General features: G+C 40.2%; 6 protein-coding genes across 8 annotated transcripts; 4 read left to right on the forward strand and 2 right to left on the reverse strand.

Annotated features, from left to right (window-relative positions):
* The first annotated feature begins 251 nt into the window (after nucleotides 1–251).
* LOC6573817 (protein unc-50 homolog) lies at nucleotides 252–1,401 on the forward strand. The gene is made up of 3 exons (XM_001999840.4): nucleotides 252–673; nucleotides 745–1,104; nucleotides 1,160–1,401. The coding sequence occupies exons 1-3, from the start codon at nucleotides 343–345 to the stop codon at nucleotides 1,294–1,296; spliced, it is 828 nt and encodes a 275-aa protein (XP_001999876.1). The 5' UTR covers nucleotides 252–342; the 3' UTR covers nucleotides 1,297–1,401.
* A 55-nt stretch (nucleotides 1,402–1,456) lies between these two features.
* LOC6573816 (39S ribosomal protein L19, mitochondrial) lies at nucleotides 1,457–2,564 on the reverse strand. The gene is made up of 2 exons (XM_001999839.4): nucleotides 2,426–2,564; nucleotides 1,457–2,368 (listed from the first exon to the last, which is right to left on the reverse strand). Exons 1-2 carry the CDS (start codon nucleotides 2,487–2,489, stop codon nucleotides 1,527–1,529), a joined length of 906 nt encoding a protein of 301 aa, XP_001999875.2. The 5' UTR covers nucleotides 2,490–2,564; the 3' UTR covers nucleotides 1,457–1,526.
* Nucleotides 2,565–2,906: 342 nt separating this feature from the next.
* Nucleotides 2,907–4,686, reverse strand: LOC26528271 (zinc finger protein 852). Its single transcript, XM_015167141.3, has 3 exons — nucleotides 4,046–4,686; nucleotides 3,357–3,980; nucleotides 2,907–3,297 (listed from the first exon to the last, which is right to left on the reverse strand). The coding sequence occupies exons 1-3, from the start codon at nucleotides 4,567–4,569 to the stop codon at nucleotides 3,027–3,029; spliced, it is 1,419 nt and encodes a 472-aa protein (XP_015022627.1). The 5' UTR covers nucleotides 4,570–4,686; the 3' UTR covers nucleotides 2,907–3,026.
* A 36-nt stretch (nucleotides 4,687–4,722) lies between these two features.
* LOC6573815 (putative riboflavin kinase) lies at nucleotides 4,723–5,873 on the forward strand. Its single transcript, XM_001999838.4, has 3 exons — nucleotides 4,723–4,814; nucleotides 4,877–5,055; nucleotides 5,124–5,873. Exons 2-3 carry the CDS (start codon nucleotides 4,971–4,973, stop codon nucleotides 5,486–5,488), a joined length of 450 nt encoding a protein of 149 aa, XP_001999874.1. The 5' UTR covers nucleotides 4,723–4,814; nucleotides 4,877–4,970; the 3' UTR covers nucleotides 5,489–5,873.
* Nucleotides 5,874–5,915: 42 nt separating this feature from the next.
* On the forward strand, nucleotides 5,916–8,140 carry LOC6573814 (amidophosphoribosyltransferase). 2 transcript variants are annotated; one of them, XM_015167140.3, is made up of 2 exons: nucleotides 5,916–6,002; nucleotides 6,066–8,140. In XM_015167140.3, the coding sequence occupies exon 2, from the start codon at nucleotides 6,146–6,148 to the stop codon at nucleotides 7,775–7,777; it is 1,632 nt and encodes a 543-aa protein (XP_015022626.1). In that variant the 5' UTR covers nucleotides 5,916–6,002; nucleotides 6,066–6,145; the 3' UTR covers nucleotides 7,778–8,140. The 2 variants fall into 2 exon arrangements, with proteins under 2 accessions (XP_015022626.1, XP_001999873.1); XM_001999837.4 differs by having other exon boundaries at nucleotides 5,987–6,065; nucleotides 6,137–8,140.
* A 1,610-nt stretch (nucleotides 8,141–9,750) lies between these two features.
* Nucleotides 9,751–13,744, forward strand: LOC6573813 (ER membrane protein complex subunit 1). 2 transcript variants are annotated; one of them, XM_015167139.3, is made up of 12 exons: nucleotides 9,751–10,023; nucleotides 10,079–10,721; nucleotides 10,776–10,922; nucleotides 10,982–11,294; nucleotides 11,364–11,384; nucleotides 11,498–11,832; nucleotides 11,894–12,088; nucleotides 12,151–12,228; nucleotides 12,300–12,501; nucleotides 12,558–12,710; nucleotides 12,776–12,946; nucleotides 13,018–13,744. In XM_015167139.3, the coding sequence occupies exons 1-12, from the start codon at nucleotides 9,914–9,916 to the stop codon at nucleotides 13,410–13,412; spliced, it is 2,763 nt and encodes a 920-aa protein (XP_015022625.1). In that variant the 5' UTR covers nucleotides 9,751–9,913; the 3' UTR covers nucleotides 13,413–13,744. The 2 variants fall into 2 exon arrangements, with proteins under 2 accessions (XP_015022625.1, XP_001999872.1); XM_001999836.4 differs by lacking the exon at nucleotides 11,364–11,384 and having other exon boundaries at nucleotides 9,752–10,023.
* The last annotated feature ends 126 nt before the right edge of the window (nucleotides 13,745–13,870 follow it).

A 13,870-nucleotide genomic window follows, 5' to 3' on the forward strand; every position in this document is an offset into this window, starting at 1 on the left:
AATAACACTAATTTTATTAATATGATTAAAAAAATTATATAATTTATCCAACCTTGAAAGTTTAGCAGCTAAAATATAAAAGTTAAATACATATGTGGCAAAATATTAGAATATTTAATTTCAAAATTAAATATGTCTTGGCGGGTTATATTAATAGCTTCGGTCACACTATTCGTATCAATAAGTTCATCATTCTAACTATCGATATTATAAATTGTCAGAAAGTCCGATATTATCTTAATTCGATAAATTTATTTTTCATCTCTAGACTACCACTCAGCTGTTCTTGCAGACAAAAATGCAAGACTACGTTTACATATTTAGTTTTTAATAACACGGAAAATGAGCCAATATAGTAACGTTAAGTACACAACATCTCCAACGCCATCCGTGGTGTCTGGCTATTCAAGCGCATCCCGACTACATTCGCCGCTGCCCCCGCCAGTTGGATATCGCAAAGATTGCCTCTCCGCGACATCAAAAAGCTACAAATATCTACGGCGTTTACTCAAATTCAATCAAATGGATTTTGAATTTGCATTTTGGCAGATGATATATTTATTTATAGCGCCCCAAAAAGTCTATAGAAACTTTAACTACAGGAAGCAAACCAAATCTCAATTCGCCCGCGATGATCCTGCATTTCTGGTGCTGTTGGTTATTTGTCTCTGTGGTAAGTGGCTCGAAATGGGAAGCACGTACAAAAATCCGAAAGCGTAATGAATATCTCTATTTTGATTTCAGTAACCTCCTTGGGCTTTGCATATGTACTTGGCCTGTCCATTTGGCAAAGTATTTCCTTCATATTCTACGTGGTTTTCGTTGATTGCATATTTGTTGGCATCATAATTGCGTCATTCTTCTGGTTGGTTACAAATCGCTTCTTGCGCACCAATAATCTGGAGCCAGACATAGAATGGGGATATGCGTTCGATGTCCATCTAAATGCCTTCTTTCCACCCTTAATGCTGTTGCATTTCATTCAGTTGTTCTTTTACAATTGGTTGATCAGCCAGACATGGTTCATATCTCGATTCCTGGGCAACTCATTCTGGCTAATGGGTATGAGCTACTACGTTTACATCACTTTTCTGGGCTACAACTGTGAGTATAAATTACAGCAGATATATCTCAACTAATGATATTCTTACTCTTTCAGGTATTCCACATTTAAAGAATACGCGCCTCATACTCATCGCACTGCCCATTATCTTTCTCCTGTATATTGTAGTCACAATCATTGGCTGGAATGCAACGATTTCGTTTGTAAATTTTTACAAATATCGCGTGTATTGATCGATTTAGCAACGTGGATTGTAAATTATTTTGCTTTTAACTGCTAGGCGCTCCCCTACAATAATGACTAACTAATACTAACTACTGTAGCATAATCCATGTTAATATATATATATATGCATAAAAGTTCAACTTTCCATCTTAAAAAATGCCAATTGTCTTCTCATTTTTCGTGTTTTAGGTTCTATTGAACTACAAGGTAGAATAACAAATGCAGTACTTTGGATGAACTATGCCAGGTGTTTGGGTTTGACAAAGGTACGTTTCCTTTTGTTACGTTTGCGCTGCAGCTCCAAGGTGTGCAATTCGGTGTGAACCTCAGCGAAAATCTCCTTTTGCTCCTCCTCTGGTATTGTAGCTCGGTATTGCTTCATCAAGTCGTATTTTTCCCATGGCTTCTGTACTTTTTCGGCTGACTTGCGATGCTTGTCCTTTATATATTGTTCAATGTTTGCCACGCCAAGCAGATTTTGTCGTTCCCATCGCTCTAACCACGGTCGTGGACGCAAAACTACTTTAATATCGTTGATAGGCACAGGAGCTCCTTCCTCCAGAGGTTCCGCTTCCATGTTTTCATCAAATGTGCTAAACTCAGGCAAAGCATCACGCAAATAGAACAGACTATCGTCGAGACGTTTCTCTAGACGCAAAACCTCGACTTTCTGTATGGTCGGATCATACAGTTCATAGACCACCTCTATGCCCTGATGGTCGATTACGTTACGAAGAATAAAGCGTGCGCGCAGTCCACAGCGTTCACGATGTATGCAAATGCCCACAAAGCGACTTGTCTTGCCAGCCGCATGAGGATCGGAGCTAGTAACAGCTAGAATGGATCCCACATAAAACTCAGGTAGTTCAATTTGACGGCGACGATCGATCATGTCAAGACGCTCTAGTTTTTCGCGAACTGCATTGCGCCATTCAACTTTGGGATCTGGCAGAAACTCGGGATAGACAAAACGATAGTGTGCCGGCACAATGGGTTTGCGTACTGTCGGACCCGTCACTTCTTGCTGTTGCGGCACTGCGGCCGCTGCAGCCTGCTGTGTCGGTTTAGTGGAAAATGTGACTGAAATTGTAGTATGTCAATACTTGCATTTAGCAATAAAATATCGTAGGTACTCACCAATTCGCTTGAATGCATATTGCTGTGCCACACTTTTAGTTAGAATTCTAACGTTAATATTCATTTTAACATAAAAAATGTTTAGATAATCACGGCTAGAGGTGGATAATGTTTCAACCCATCCACTATTTTTTAATATCGATAAATGGAAATTTTCGTGACTGGAAATGAGAACGATTCATGCGAGGGGAATCAAATTCGATTTTTGCAACTGAAACAACCTACTGTTGATGTTGTTATTGTTATCGAATTATTTAAAAAATAATCGTTGAAACTGTTTTATTATTAATTGTATGGATAATTGCCATAGATGTAAGCAAAATATAGCAAAGTTTTTAAAACTGGTAATTATTACTCAATTGGTTTAAAAAATCTTTTTAAAATATGTAATTTAAATGATCTTAGGTATCATAGTTGTTTTAAATGATACTTGCTTTTGATGATTTAAATAAAATCTACATTTATTTTTTTTAGTACGTCATTGCCTAATTCAGTTCAAATAATAAATTCACATAAAACAATAATCATAAAAACAAATGCAATAAATAATAAAACACAGATGGAACAGTGCTAATCAATAGCATTTGGTCAGTCCTCACTCTTAATTCGTGGCACTTGGAGGTAAGTGAATACGCGCTATTCGAACGATCGCTCGCTTGGTCGTTGGTACCAGCACATCCTGAACACTATTTTTATGAATTCTATTCACGTGTCTTTTTAGGGCCTGTGCTTGGGTAAATGCATATCCACAATATTGGCATTTGTATGGGCGCTCTCCTGTGTGAACCCGATTGTGTACTAACAATGCACACCTACGGTTGAAGCCCTTCCCACAAGTCTCACAGAAAAATTTATTGGCTTTGCCATTCCGTCTAAAAATTTTGAAACACATAAACATAATTCGTTTTAAAACATTTACAAAATTACTTACTGAATGTTGTTAATATCTTTCGATATCCCCTTCATAAGTGGAGAACAATTTTTGGGCAGTACTTTTTTGGATTGCACTAGTTTATATCTTTTCATCTTCGAGTCTACTGATTCACATTTTATGTTTAAGGAATTTAGCTCGACGTTTGGCTTTGTTTCCAAGTCGTCTAAGTCACATTTTACGTCCAGCTCTTCATAAGCGACTGGAGCTAATCCATTTCGTAGTCCACGCTCTAGAGCATTTATAGTGCTTTTCTTTTTTTTCTGTCTCTCTTTTTTTTCCATTTTTTTCCCTACCCTAGTTTTGTTTTTCTCTTTCTTAATTTGACTAGTGCCAGGCTTCTTGACCGGATTATTCGATGTTTCGTGCACCCGAGATAGGTGAGTGGTTAGCTGGGAGCGCAGCCTAAATCCTTTCATACAGTGATCACAGTGAAAATTTAAAGTGGGATGTTGACGAAGATGTGCCTTCAGAACGTGGTTCTGTATAAAGGTTCTCGGGCATTGAGGACACTGAAACGGTCGTTCGCCAGTATGGGTACGAATGTGAACCTTTACATCGTGTCTTCGGATGAAACCTTTACCACATATCTCACAGAAATGTATTTTTTCGCCAGTGTGGCGCCTGGTTAGCATATAAGAAACTGAAGATTAGCTTTGTCTGCAACTAGTTAGCTGCCAGTCACTCACATCTCGTGCACGCTCAAAAGATAATTCCGGCCAAAGCTTTTCTCGCAGAATTGACATTTGTATGGCCTTCCGTATCCAATTTCGTTTTCGCCTGGCTCTTCGTTTTCATCTGGCTCTTCGTTTTCATCATCCTCTTCCGGCTCGTCCTCCTGGTTAGCGACTTCATCCTCATTGAGTGGCTCCAGCTTTACACAGCTCAAATTGACCACTTGTCGATCCTTATCGTAGATTGCCTGCACGCAGGGTAATGCAGTATTGTCTTCCTCACAAATTTTAATATTTTGCAGCAGTAACAGCTTCCGCTCAGTCTCCTCGAATGTGCGTTTGAATTTATATGCGTTTTGTGCCGCCAACACACAGGATAAACATATCTGCTGTGGTAGGACATCATCCTGTTTTACCTCACCAAATTCATTTAAAATTTCACACAGGCTCGGCTGCTCTGTTGATGGTTGTTGCCGTTCGTTAAATATATCCACCAATGTAACGGAATCGTCCATGCAGACACGGCAAAGTTTGTCCATTTCTGACTTCGGTTTAATATCATATGAGTATTTGATTAAAAATACTACAACAAATTAAAATTCTTATCTTAGAAAATTTGTGTATATGTGCATTCGCATAAACACAAAACCTTTTATGTACCATATTTCGATAAGAGGTTCGGATTCCGATTTCGATTGTCAGCAGTTGCAGCCATGTTAACAGCTGATTGGGACCTCACGGTTTTGCTTATAATCCGAGCAGCAATGGCAAGTTCAACAGTTTTGTGAGTGGTGTTGTAATTATAGCACTCTCCCATAATAATACTTAATTGGCAAATCGTTTCAGAAAAAGCACTCAAGGCCAAATCTGGAAATACAATAAGGCGCATTTCATAAAACCACAAACCGAAGTACTTCCCCAGTAACATCAACTAACAAATATGATACACAAGTTGCCTATCTATGTCAGCGGTGAAATCGTTCGCGGATTTGGTCGTGGCTCTAAGGAGCTAGGTATTCCAACAGGTATAAGCCGGTCTAAATCTTATGTGATCACATAATGATTCACATTAATTTACGATTTGTATTGATAGCAAACTTTTCACTGGATGTGGTGAAGTCTCTACCCGAATCCCTGCAAACAGGAGTTTATTATGGGTGGGCAAAAGTAAATGATAGCGAAGTGTACAAAATGGTACTAAGCGTGGGATGGAATCCTTTCTACAACAACAAAGAAAAGAGTTTAGAAACGCACATTATGCATAAATTCAACTGTGATTTGTATGGTCGAACATTAAGGATCTGCATTGTTGGCTATCTGAGACCCGAACAAAACTTCAAGTCTCTAGATGACTTAATCAAGGCTATAAAGTCGGATATAGAAGCAGCAACAACATTACTCGACGAGGCGGAAAATCAGAAACTACAACATGCTCCTTTCTTTTCAACGAAACATTAAAACTCCCTTCATTGATTTCGATCGACAACTTGATTAAAGTTTATCATTCAGGTACTTAAAATACGCAAAGTTCCAAGATTCACGTACTTGATAGCAAGTAGAAGGTACTTAAAAGAAATTTAGATTTTGAATTAAATAAAATTATTTCTATGACGAAGCTTGATTGATTAATTTGTTGAGGCACGTCGGAAAACTTAAGTGGATGTACTTGACTACTAAATTCCCTATGATAGATACTTTTTGAATATGTGATTAGCCACTCAACAAACTTAAAAACTATTTTATGATTTTCCAATGTAAATAGAACTGTTTTAATTCAATTTTAATTTGTGTTAACATTATTTGTATTATAAATACCGATTCAATAAATTTCTGTTAAAAAGCATTTAAACTGAAACTATCCGTTATTACTTACTGACTTACAGGTCATATGAGACCAATTGGAAATATCGATATTATAGATGTAACAGCTATCGATAGTGTCATCGATCTTAGGCTTATGTCAATGATCGCGGTAAGTTTTTTATGTCTCTGTCGCGAAGATTTATGAATATAAAACCATTGCATAAATCATCAGGTAAAGCAGATCAAAGTCTTGCATTAGCTAAGCTGGTTAACAATCACTTCATTCCACACTGTGATAAGCAGTTCAACAACATGTTAAGCAGCAACAACGTGTCGACGCCGCAGCAACAACAACAGCAGCATGTGCGCATTGAGGGTCATGATCAACAGGTGGTGGCCAGCTTGCCTACGTCGTCGGCTGCAACGCTGTCCATTGCTGAAAGTAAGGAATTAACCGGTTTAACGCATGAATGCGGAGTCTTTGGTGCGATCGCCTGTGGCGACTGGCCCACCCAGATAGATATTGCTCACGTAATATGTTTGGGCCTAGTAGCTCTGCAGCATCGTGGACAGGAGTCGGCTGGCATAGCAACAAGCGAGGGAAAATGCTCCAAGAACTTCAATGTTCACAAGGGCATGGGCATGATCAGCACCCTGTTTAACGACGACTCGATGAAGAAGCTGCGAGGCAACTTGGGCATTGGCCATACACGCTACTCCACTGCCGGTGCATCGGAGGTGGTCAACTGTCAGCCATTTGTCGTGCACACGGCACATGGCGCCATGGCGCTGGCCCACAACGGCGAGCTGGTTAACAATGAATCTCTGCGCCGCGAAGTGTTGGGTCGTGGTGTCGGCTTGTCCACACACAGTGATAGTGAATTGATAGCTCAATCTCTATGCTGCGCGCCGGAGGGCGTGTCTGAGCATGACGGACCCAACTGGCCGGCACGCATCAGGCACTTTATGATGTTTGCCCCATTGTCCTATTCGCTGGTCATCATGCTGACGGACAAGATCTATGCCGTACGAGATACGTATGGAAATCGGCCGCTATGCATTGGTAAAATTGTACCCATTAACTCTGGCCATGCGGGCAACAGCACTGAAACTCCAGCTGATGGTTGGGTGGTGTCAAGTGAGAGCTGCGGCTTCTTGTCTATTGGCGCCCGCTATGAGCGTGAAGTGGAGCCCGGCGAAATTGTGGAGCTGACGCGCAAGGGCTATCGGACCGTGGATATTGTGGAGCGTCCAGATTTTAAGCGAATGGCTTTTTGCATCTTCGAGTACGTCTACTTCGCCCGAAGCGACAGCATCTTTGAGGGCCAAATGGTGTACTCGGTTCGCTTGGAGTGCGGACGTCAGCTCTGGCGCGAGGCACCAGTTGATGCTGATATTGTGAGCTCAGTGCCAGAGTCAGGGACTGCGGCAGCTCATGGTTATGCCCGGGAGTCTAATTTGGAGTTTGCTGAGGTTCTGTGTCGAAACCGCTATGTGGGCCGCACGTTCATTCAACCCTCGACTCGCTTGCGGCAGCTGGGCGTTGCCAAGAAATTTGGAGCCCTGTCTGAGAATGTAGCCGGCAAGCGACTGGTACTAATAGACGACTCAATTGTGCGCGGCAATACAATCGGCCCCATTATCAAGCTGCTGCGTGACGCCGGGGCCCTGGAGGTGCATATCCGCATAGCCAGCCCCCCGCTCCAATATCCCTGCTACATGGGCATCAACATACCCACGCGCGAAGAGCTTATCGCCAACAAGTTGAACGCCAAGCAACTGGCCCGTCATGTGGGCGCCGACAGTCTAGCCTACCTGAGTGTAGCTGGCTTGGTCCAGACAGTTCAGCGCAAGCATGTGGCATCTGGCAAGCCAACAGGTCATTGCACTGCCTGCCTAACTGGCGAATATCCTGGCGGATTGCCTGACGAGCTGAGCTGGTGAACATTCCCAGTATGAAAAAATGAAAACTTTGCAGTATAAAGCCAACGAGCGCTCAATATTACTGTCACAAAATATGTAGTGCATTTAACGCCTCACATGTGAAGCACGTATCCATTTCAATTTTCTCCATTTTCTATATAGTAATTATTAAGACCAAATTATACACCTTATACTAAATTAGACATACGTATGTAGTAGCTTTTCAGTGAAAAGCACTTTCTCCCTACAAATATGACAATTATTGTACAAAAGGAATATCCACCAATATTGCCACCGAATGGCCAATTATTATACATTGTTACCATTTATTGTTTAGCTTCATAAATTATGAATGCCAATAATAAAAGACATTTAGCACAAGAATATCAACTGCAACTTTATAATTCAAATCAAGGTGCTCTTCAAATTCCACGCATCGGTGCAAATCTGGATCGGCACAGATAAAAACAGACATGATCTTTGATGTTGGCGGTAACATTGAAACTCTATATAACGTCAAGTATCTCTGATTCCGTTGATTAAATACAAGACTTCCAGTTTCTCAATCTTATACTTGATTTTTTTTTAATATTCATATATTTCATATGCATATTTTATAATCCTATTGTATATATGTATAATACCAAAAATCGAAATTATATTAAATACACATGAACCTACATTTAAATTTTGCGACTCTAGCTCTAAAGATGTAGGAGATATAATTTGATAGCCGATTTTCGATAAGGTTTTACATCGATAAAAATAACGGGATATCGATGTTTGGCAATAAATTCCATATTCGCACTATAAACGGACATTTAAAAAATTTCACGTTTCTAGCTCTTATATCTTCTGAGATCGACGCGCTCAAATTTCATTTTCCTGCTGGAAATTCCAATGGTCACCGTAATAATACTCTCCAAATGGCACTAAAACAGATTCTAGTAAGTCAACATAATTTTGTACATGCATTCTATGCGTTATAAAACATATTGAAGTCTTTCCATTATAGCCGAACACAGCCCATATAATGATAGACCCTCCATGAACATTTCTGGATATGTGGACTTTTTTTGGGGCTCGCACATCGCGATAATAACGTTTGTAGCCATCAGGACCATCTAAATTGAACTTTTTCTTATCACTAAAAATTATATTTCTCCACTCAGTGTCCCATAATTTGTATTTGTTGGCAAACTGTAGTCGAGCAGTTGTATGCCTTGGCAATAGCTCCGGTTTCAAGAGTGTTTTTGTTTCATATGAAACTTTTTCCGAGCTCTTCAAAATTTGTTGTACACGTCTCGTGGATATCGGCAGAGACAAAACAGAACCACTAACCATAGAACAGAACGTATCTGAGATGCACTAATATTTTCTTTAACCGCTAGATTTTTTATCCTTCTCTGTTGTCAACCATGACGACCTGAGCGGAGCCTTTTTCCATGATTTTCTGGGTCTTTGAGCAAACTTTCTACAGTATTTTTATTTCTGCAATTTTGCGAATGGAAATCCCCATATCACACAGTGCCATAATTCTGCTACCTCTTCATCAGATAAACGGACAGAATTCGGCATTTCTTAAAAAAAAAAAAAATAAATAAAAAAAAATAAAAAATCAACTAGAAGTGCTTCAGTTATTAAATTCAGACAAAACTCACATTTAATTAATTTTATAGTTTAAGCTCCACAAATGAATTCAAACTAAATTGTCCCAGCAACTTTTTGAACTGAAAAACTCAACTTCAGCTTCAAAAATAAACATAACGGGAAACCCTACGGTATTTTTTCGTAGTTCGTTTGGTCAGCGCTCAAGCATACTACAGCCGGAAAATAAAATAGGGAATAGGGATAACGAAAAATAGTTTTTTGTGAAATATATGTATAATGTTTTAAGTGTTTGTCCCAGTAACTATATATGCACACCGATTTCCGATAGCACAAACCAGTGCTGAGCAACGTCTGTGACAACTGTTGATAACGATACAACTAGATAATTGCAGCCCTGTAAAAATTGTCGTCTCATCCCCCTTTTACTATGACGGAAAACACAAATTACTGACGTTTTCATTAATTTATAACTTAAAAACGTGTCGGTCACTGCACAATTCGTGCCTAATACATTTTAAAGGAGGTTTCACAGCGAACCGCACGCAAATGGATTTCCTACAGTTTTCAGCCGGTACGCTAATTTCTTTGCTCTCGTTGCTGCTGCTGCTGAGCACCTGCTCTGGGCTGTACGAGGACCAGATTAAAAAATTCGACTGGCAAGTGACACAAATATTGAACATTGACCATTGACTAAGATTTGCCCATAAACAGGAGAAGCGTGCATGTAGGCAGTCTAAAGCATGTTTACGTGGATCTTAACCATTTTCAGCCGCGTGTGCTATTAAGTACACACGAGCAAGTGATTGGTTCATTATGCCCAAAGACCGGTGAGATTATCTGGCGACAGGTGCTAGAGAAGAAGCCGCGAGGTGATATAAAGCTGCTACAGGTAAGCGGTTTCGCTGACGATAGCAGTGACACGGCGGCTGCCCCCATGGGCTCGCATTTGGGCTTTGACATGATGACCGTGCAGGGCCACGCACCAGCGCTTGTGCGAGGCTGGAATACGAATATTGGCACAATCGAATGGGAATGGTCCATAATGCCGTTGAATACAGAGAGGGCACAGGACGCTGTCTGGTTCTACAGTAATTCTGTGCTGTATCATGTGGTGCCTGCATGGCGTAGTCACATTGAGGTCACCTCATATTTTGCTACGTCCGGACACACAACAGGCAGCACAAGCAAGATTATGGCTGCTTGGATAAATCCAGAGAGTTGTTTGCTCAGTGGCTCGTTTTATGTTTGCCTGGATGGCAAGCAGCTCATCAGCTTGGATTTATTAGCCAAGAGCACGCAAGTGATTGCCACACCTCTGGGATCCGAACCGAGCAGCAAAATCCAGGATTTACCGGTAAGTTTTATTAAAATAAATAAACCTGGATTATTTAAAACAATATATTTGCAGGGCTTAAATGGTGCGTTGATTGTAGATAAAAAACTCGTCAGTGTTAACAAGGATCAGGCTGTGTGTCCAGATCTTTCAAGCGATAGCTTTATTGTCGGCAGCTTTAACAGGCGCAAAGTTATTGCCTATGCCGATTTGATAAATAATGTAAGTAAAATTTATACAAAAAAAAATCAAGTTTTTTTTAAAATTGGGCTTTTTTTTAGATGCTTAATATTAATGCCGTTTATTTGGACGACTGCAGTCCCGTGCCTGAACTGCATTTAAGTGTAGCCTTTGCTGACCACTATGGATCTCCTAGTCTTCGATCATTTGACTGTAAATCCAATCGCAATAGCGATGGAAAAAATTGTCTGTTTCTGCTTTCCACCAGCGCCGAGTCCATTGTTGCTGTACAACAAGGTCGTGTACGTTGGGCGCGTGAGGAATCCTTGGCGAATGTTATTGATACGCAGTTCCTAGACTTACCCTTAGCGGATTCGGAAGGAACGCTGGAAAATGAAATGAAGGGCAAAGCAGGTAAGCCTCTAGTCTTTCGCTGCCATTAAACAAAATGCGATTCATATATTTTATCAATGCTTGCCAAAGTGGATTCAAACAATTTAAAGCGTAAGTTGCTCATGTATTAACTGTGCTTCACATTACTAGCACACACATTCATGTGCCCTGAATATATTTAAAATATATATGATTTTGCTAAAGTTATTTTCTTGATACCCTAGGTGACATTGCCACTGCTTTTATGCGTCGCATTACCACGCAAGCTCTACAAATTAAGAGCCTATTTTTGCATGTCATTGGGCTGGGTCCTCCACCAACGGACACGCAACGTGCTGGACTTGTCCGCGATTCTTTTGGACTGCATAAGATGCTGGTATTGCTGACTCGCTCTGGCAAAATCTTTGGCATTGACAATATAACCGGCAAACATCACTGGAAACTCTATTTACCCAATGTGGCGGGCTTCGAAAACTCCGAACAGATGCGTCTGATTGTGCAGCGAAGCTCTAAGCACTTCCCACTGCAGCCTCTGTGCGCTATTGTAGCTAAATCTGTAGTGAGTTTAAATGTACATCTTACATTTTTCGAGAAACATATTAATTTTAACCTCTTTTCAGGAAAATGGCAATGGTGTATTGTTTCGGTTTAATCCCATCACAGGACAGGCTGCCGAGGGTGGGCTACTCCAACTGAACTATAAAATCAAGCAGTTGGCACTGCTACCCGAAACAGAGGAAGATTATGTTAAAGGTGTTTTAATATTGGATGGCGCCAATAAAGTTCATGTGGAGCCTAAACATGCGACGCCATTGGTAAATACAAATTTAACATGCTCTGAATGTGACTTAACCCGCATTCATCTTAATCATTACAGGCGCATGGTATGTATTTGTACACGGCTGATTTAAAAACTGCTGAACTCGAGGGCTACTATGTGAAATATGCAGGCGGTGTAAGTAAAAAAAAAAAAAAAAAAAAACGATAACTGGCGTGTTAGATACTCATTAACTCATATTCCTCTAGGAGCTGTCAGCTTTACCCATTTGGAATGTTCGTCTGGGCGGTCACAATTCGGAACAACAAATCATTAGCGTTGCTAGCAAAAATCCTATTGAGCACGTGCACTCCCAGGGCCGTGTACTGGGCGATCGTTCAGTACTCTATAAGTACATTAATCCTAACCTAGTTGCCTTCGTTACACAGGCTCCAGATGCCACTCACAAATGTAGGTCAGCTCAAGCGAAAAATAACTCAATTCTAATTAGTTTTCTTTAAATACAGCTGTGCTCAATATGTATTTAATTGATGTTGTGTCCGGATCAGTCATCTTCTCGATGACGCATCGGAAGGTGCGCGCGCCGCTGCACATTGTGCACTCCGAGAACTGGCTAGCCTACTCTTACTTCAACGACAAAGTGCGACGCACTGAAATCAGTAAGGCATACTAATGCGAAATGATTGTCATAGGCTTATTGAAAATATTGATTTTTTTACAACAGCTACTATTGAACTATATGAGGGCAGTGCGCAGGCCAACAACAGCGTTTGGAGTTCCTTGCAGGCACCGTCCATGCCGCTCGTGGAGCGTCAGTCTTATATCATACCCACAATAGTGGAAGCCATGCGCGAGACAATCACCGAACGTGGCATCACCAACAAGCATGTCCTAAGTAAGACGGCATTTTATATAATTATCTGTATCAAAATATTTCATTCAATTCTATTTTATGTACTCATATAGTTGGCACTGCTAGTGGTGGTATTGTAGAAATGCCCTGGCATTTGCTGGATCCACGTCGTCCAATATCATCCACAACTCAGGGACGTGAAGAAGGTGCCATTCCCTATATACCTGAGCTGCCTTTGCCAACTGAGAATTACATCAACTATAATCAAACAGTTGCACGTTTGCGTAATATCTATACCGCTCCCAGCGGCTTGGAGAGTACCTGTCTAGTCGTAGCCACGGGCTTAGATATATTTGTTACGCGTGTTGCGCCTTCAAAAACGTTTGATTTACTGAAGGAGGATTTCGACTATATATTAATTTCAATAGTACTGGTCGTTCTAACTTCGGGTTCTTTGATCGTTAGGCATTTAGCGTCTCGTAAGCTGCTCAAACAGGCGTGGAAATAGAAGTGGCCCTATTATGAATATGTAATTGCTTTATATAAATTGTACTACGACCAAAAATGATAACAAGAAGAAATGTGGAGTAGACGGCAGAGAACAAATTGTAGTAGCTGCATTTTACCTAATAATGCAATTGATAACAATTTTTTTCTCTAAGCTTAGGCAATTATTTATAATTAAATATATATAGCGTACAAACAAGTAATTAGCTGTTGAAAAAGTTCTCATTGCATTATTTTTTCGTTTTGTGTTTACTTTCCATAGTTAAAAATATCAGCATTGAAATTGTGTTTTCAAATTAGTCAATAAAAAACATTTGTAAGGACAATGGTAAATTAATGAGTTTTATTTACACTATAACGCCAAATTAATTACAGCAAACACGTGTGAAAGATAATCAAGTGCAATAATAACTATATGGAAGTAAAAACTGTTTTGTTTTTCTTAGATGTCTATGCATC

This window comes from Drosophila mojavensis, unplaced genomic scaffold (assembly GCF_018153725.1).
Source record: "Drosophila mojavensis isolate 15081-1352.22 unplaced genomic scaffold, ASM1815372v1 contig_16, whole genome shotgun sequence".
NCBI classification, from domain to species: Eukaryota; Metazoa; Arthropoda; class Insecta; order Diptera; family Drosophilidae; genus Drosophila; species Drosophila mojavensis.